This window comes from Lactuca saligna, chromosome 9, assembly GCF_052625555.1.
Source record: "Lactuca saligna cultivar CGN05327 chromosome 9, ASM5262555v1, whole genome shotgun sequence".
Taxonomy (NCBI): Eukaryota; Viridiplantae; Streptophyta; class Magnoliopsida; order Asterales; family Asteraceae; genus Lactuca; species Lactuca saligna.
This window is the reverse complement of record NC_136425.1, coordinates 115,033,428-115,038,996: the sequence shown is the minus strand read 5'-3', so window position 1 is coordinate 115,038,996 and position 5,569 is coordinate 115,033,428. Positions and strand designations below refer to the sequence as shown.

Genomic DNA, 5,569 nt, shown 5'->3' with positions numbered 1-5,569 from the left:
AGGTACTTATGATATAAGGTATGGCATTTTTCATGCTAAGATGTGTTCTTTGTTGCCACATGTTTTGTCTAAACTGCAAAAGACAGAAATTGGGCTTTCAAGCATCATTGAGCACTAGATTACACACATTCCGTATCAAGGGTACCATAAACTCATAAAGTGAGAGCCTTTTCCCAAATATCCCATCAAATGCATGCATTTTCTTTTCTACAAGTAATCACTCAACCACTTTCTTCTTCACATATATATATCATCATTTCTTAAACACACAATTGTGTGCCTCCCTCAGTTCGTTAATACATATTATAAGGCACCAAAAAGAAGAATGGCGCAGGAGCTACTACCCTCGTTAATCATGGTACTTGTGCAGTTTGAATTTGCAGGTATGAACATCCTCTCGAAGCTTGCATTGGATTCTGGCATGAATCCTTACATCCATGTTGCCTACCGTCAGATGTTTGCTTCAGTCACCCTCGGCCCTTTGGCATATTTCATCGAAAGGTACCCAAATAAATACCATGTATTTACATGCAAAATTTTACTGAATCCTAGTCTTCTATTTTATATAAATGTAGAAGAGTAAATTTTTATATGTATATGCTTAACTGGATCCAAAAACCAGCCAAAGTGATACAACAAGAAAAACAAAGCTAGCAGACAAAAGATTATAACTAAAAATTGCTAAATTTGGAAAAGGTGTCGGATATTGAGTTATAAACAAAAATGTTCTATTTCTAGATGATCCAAACTTTTAAATGAGTATCTTTTTTTTTGTTATGTATACGCAGAGGGAAAAGACCTCGAATGACTTGGTCAATTTTTATCCAAGTTTTCTTCTGTTCGGTTTTTGGGTGAGTTGATCATAACACCTTATAATTATTCTCATATATATATATATATATATATATATATATATATATATATATATATATATATATATATATATATTCTTATTCATGTTTCAAAAATGTTCAAACTTTTTATGGGGGGAAATGGCTATCAGGTTGACAGCAAACCAAATCACATACTTTGTTGGTTTAAAGAACTCGACACCAACCATTGCATGTGCGTTGTCAAATCTCCTTCCAGCACTCACTTTTGTCCTTGCCGTCATCTTCAAGTAATATATACAAGTCTTGCTATGTATCTTTTCAAAACTGTTGTGTGTATATATATATATATATATATATATATATATATATATATATATATATATATATATATATATATATATATATATATATATATATATATATTCAAAAAGATTGAATATATGGCTTTTTTAAAATTTTATAGGCAAGAAAATACAAAGTTAAAGACATTGGCTGGACAAGCAAAGTTGATGGGAACATTAATCGGGGTGGGGGGTGCCATGCTTTTGTCTATGTACCATGGACCTATTGTACCAATTGGTGAATCAGGCATTGACGTAAACATTATGAAGAATACGATCACCAAAGATCCGAATGGGGATACTCAAGGGAATCTCATTGGTCCAATTTTAATCATCATCAGTGCTTTCACTTGGGCAGTTTGGTTCATTATCCAAGTAAGCACCTTAAAAAACCTTCATTTAAACTTTGTTGGATTGATAGAAAAATCAACTAGCCAACTCTAATCTCGATGTACAAATTCAGGCAAGAATGGGTAACATTTATCCAGCACCCTATTCGAGCTCAGCGTTGATGATGGCAATGGCCACATTTGAATGCTCAGTATTTGGTCTGATCATGGAGCCGCACTTGCATGAATGGTCTCTTGTTCCACCCATCAGGGCCATCTCATGTATTTACTCGGTATGACAATACCATATTTTAATTTATAATAGTAACACCTAGCTATCGTAGTTTAACATTTAATTAATTATTTGATTATCATTGCATTTGCAGGGAGTCGTATGTTCCGGAATAGGCGTTTGCATGATGTCATGGTGCATCGATAAAAAAGGCCCCCTCTTTGTTTCTGTGTTTAGCCCCTTATTGTTGGTCATCGTTGCAGCACTCAGCTGGGCACTTCTACGTGAAAAGTTATACCTTGGAACGTAAGTGGTACCAAACAATAACATAACTTTTACTGTTGTAATTAGTGTATAAATTAAAAAGATTAATCTCGTCAATCGTTTTCTGATCACAGGCTGCTAGGGTCACTCATGATCGTGTTGGGACTGTATTGTGTGTTGTGGGGAAAGAGCAAGGAAATGGAGTTTGTGCAAAAGGAAGAAGAGTTACAAGACACAAAGGAGGATATGGAAATGCAGTGATCATATATTAAACTTTGAAATAAAAATATATTAAAATGAAAAAGGGTTTCAATTTCTAGTTACCGAGTTCTATCATATTCTAGCTAAACCAAATCAATTAACGTTGCCAAATTAAGTCCCATCCTTGTAGTTTAATATTAGTTGGTGAACAATGATCAATTAACGTTGATAAATTAATTAAGCTTCATTCATCGAATAGTTAAACAACCTCAATAAAAAATGCGTATAACAACACTGAAAATCGTCATATTGTAACTAAACCAAATCAATTCACGTTTCAATAAACAATATTTCTGGAAAAAGAAGAAATTGTGTGTAAAAAAAATATGACCATCTCTTATTTACAGAAAAAAAAAAAAATCGTTTGCTCGACAACTGTATAGATATTTGGTAAAATGTGTTCACGGTACCATCTTGACCATCTTGATCAGTATCCAAAGTAATGTATGATAATTAGGAGAATATCACCGTTATTTGGGTGTTTTTTTTTTCCAAATATATATCGAAAATGAGGATACAATAGAACATTACATGGGTCTAATTACAAAGTATGAAAAGTAGTATGGGCTAATATTGATATCCGTAACGTATCTTAGAAATTGTTTGAAAACCAATAATCATCAATAGACATTTGGAGAAAATGACTAACATAATTCACTATGAAAGAGAGATACGGGCAAGTAATGGTTATGTAATGCAATGCCCCTACAAGAGATCGATATAGTGTTCGTTCATAATGTGAAGTTGAGCACCATTTGCCTAGGTAATACCAAGCCATTTTCCGCCAATCAAAAATGTCCTTGGCATATACTCCGTATTTACTTTGGCCTAGATTTTTGTTAGTTTATGGTGCGAGTGACCTCTAGCTCGGGAAAATAACTCAAGCGACTCAAATTCTTAATTGAGAATTCCTTGTCTGTGTATTAAATGAAAGTACAAATTAAGGTGGGGCCATTGCAAATGCTAATAATGTTATCAATGCAAGTCAATAAGTAGAGAGTAGTAGTACCACGTTCTAAAACAAACATATATAGAACCATCAAACTTCATTGCAATGAAACCGAGTAGTCTAAGATAGGCATTGAGTATGGTGCACCAGGCACGTTGTGTGTGCTTAAGATTGTTTAAGGCCAAATAGAGGAAGGAAACATGATCAATAACACATGGTTCATATAGCTAAGTTTGTTCTAATAAGAACGATTGATCCAAATACCCATTTGAGAAGACATATTTAACATCAAGATGGTGAAGATGCATATTGTGTTAGACTGTCAAAGCGAGAGCACTTTTAGTTGTATTATATGAGACAACATGGCTAAATGTATAGTTGTAACTAAAACATACAGGGTTTTAAGGTTCTTGAAGCGCAATATAGGATATACGCCTGGAAAATGGGTCATACGTTTGAAATATAGGTTTGTCTGCAATATATACTATATACTAATGCAATATGGGTATGTCTCTAATATGGTCTATCTATGGTTGTAATTTAGTATATCTATAATATGTGCTAGCTATATATAAACTAGCATTCAAAATGATGATTATACAAGGAAATAGGGTTGTAAACAAACTAAACGAACATGAAGAATACATTGTCAGGTTTGTTTGTGTAGGTTTAACCAAACAATAATGTAACATCCCAAAATTCAAGATCAAAATTTTCATTTTTATTTAGGTTATTATAAAGCCAACTGTATAAAAACATTAATAAAACAATATCAGAGCTTAACCCCAAGGATCTCATGTGCTGAAAAACATAGTGTGGTGCGCTACGATCGAGCCGACTCATTTCCTTTGAAAAAGAAGTACCTGAAACCAAACCTGAAAACTGTAAACACAAAGCTTAGTGAGTTCCTCAAAGCATACCCCACACACAATCCACATAACACATATCATATTAGCTATAAAAGCTATATATACCACATAAGCCATGCATACATAAACCTGTAAGGATGTCGTGAGCTCCCCCAGGGTCTTACACAATTGTGTCATGTCACACCCCAAAACCAAGAACGGCGGAAACGTTCTGGGGCGGAGGACGTCATGTACAGTGTCACAACACAGTATAATAGTAAACAAGTAAACAACATCATCCATTGCATTAAATATATATAATTTTAATACAAGTGTGTTCTATAGGATAGACACCAAAATATGAATCAAAATATAAGATGAGTTTTGTATGTGCTCCATCTTCTCAAAAGCTGGTATCGGTACCTGTCTACGGATAATATGAGAATACAAGTTATTTTGAAAGAGTTTATCGACATTAAAGCTGGTGAGTTCATAAGTATTTTAGTGTTTATGTTTGTATCAAAATATATGAAACATTGTTTGAAGTACGAGTTTGTAAACGTTTGTAATAAAAATATGTGAATGTTTGTAAGTGTTTGTAAAAGTTTGTAACTCCTAGAAAATCCTATATTTTCTACTAAAAGTAGTCTTTTACCAAGGCACAACTGTTTTGTATGTTTGTTTCTCGTAAAAGTGTGTAATTTCCCCAAGCGTAACTATCATTATCAAAATATAATTTGTACATTAATGTTTAGGTGAAGTGATCACTAAATATATGTAACGGGTAAATTAATGTAGTACTGTAGTATTGTATTATAGGAACTACTATTGTACTAACTACCTTAAACCATATTTATATCAAGGTATTATGTGATTAATTGTACCATACTATCGACTATGAACACGACGATGTAAGACGTCGAAAGAAATGACATTTGGCGCCCGTAGACCTGTAGGTCCCACTGTAGCTAGCAACAAGGTGTAGGATAGTCAATCCAGTATAGATCTATACGCAAATTCATGCTCTCCCTCCAGAAGATTCTGGTCACAACTCGGTCCATGACGATGAAGGCATGCTCCGACACAGTGGATCACATTTATGTTAAAGTATACTTGTATATGTAATGTATTATTTCTCATCATAGTATCGTTGTATATGTTCTCATCATACTATAGTTGTATATGTTCTCATCATAGTATAGTTGTATATGTTCTCATCACAGTATAGTTGTATATGTTCTCATAGTAATAACTAGTGACTCATGAATGAACTGACTTTTGTATGCTACATTAGAGTAGAAGTAGTAAGTAGTATAACCCTAAACTATACCTATTATAGTCTATTAGTAGACTTGTTTGTATGACTGAATGTACTGAACTGAGATAAAAGTCTTTATATCTATACATATATACATAATATATAACTAAGGATTCAACAACACTCGTCCTTCAAACCTTATTTATATAACTATATATGTATTAGACATGGTTTTAACAATATATATATAAGTT

The 5,569-nt window shown here is 33.2% G+C and overlaps 1 protein-coding gene across 1 annotated transcript; it reads left to right on the top strand.

Annotated features, from left to right (window-relative positions):
• Positions 1 to 248: 248 nt before the first annotated feature.
• LOC145017224 (WAT1-related protein At1g09380-like) lies at positions 249 to 2,322 on the top strand. Its single transcript, XM_078975286.1, has 7 exons — positions 249 to 501; positions 789 to 851; positions 1,004 to 1,120; positions 1,297 to 1,549; positions 1,638 to 1,796; positions 1,890 to 2,041; positions 2,134 to 2,322. Exons 1-7 carry the CDS (start codon positions 326 to 328, stop codon positions 2,258 to 2,260), a joined length of 1,047 nt encoding a protein of 348 aa, XP_078831412.1. The 5' UTR covers positions 249 to 325; the 3' UTR covers positions 2,261 to 2,322.
• Positions 2,323 to 5,569: the final 3,247 nt, after the last annotated feature.

What these genes read in the sequence shown, in the direction of transcription:
- LOC145017224 (XM_078975286.1), top strand. Translation starts at nt 326, where the DNA reads ATGGCGCAGGAGCTACTACCCTCGTTAATCATGGTACTTGTGCAGTTT. An exon ending in TTGGCATATTTCATCGAAAG is followed by an intron (nt 502 to 788) that starts GTACCCAAATAA and finishes ATGTATACGCAG; the next exon opens with AGGGAAAAGACCTCGAATGA. An exon ending in TTCTTCTGTTCGGTTTTTGG is followed by an intron (nt 852 to 1,003) that starts GTGAGTTGATCA and finishes AATGGCTATCAG; the next exon opens with GTTGACAGCAAACCAAATCA.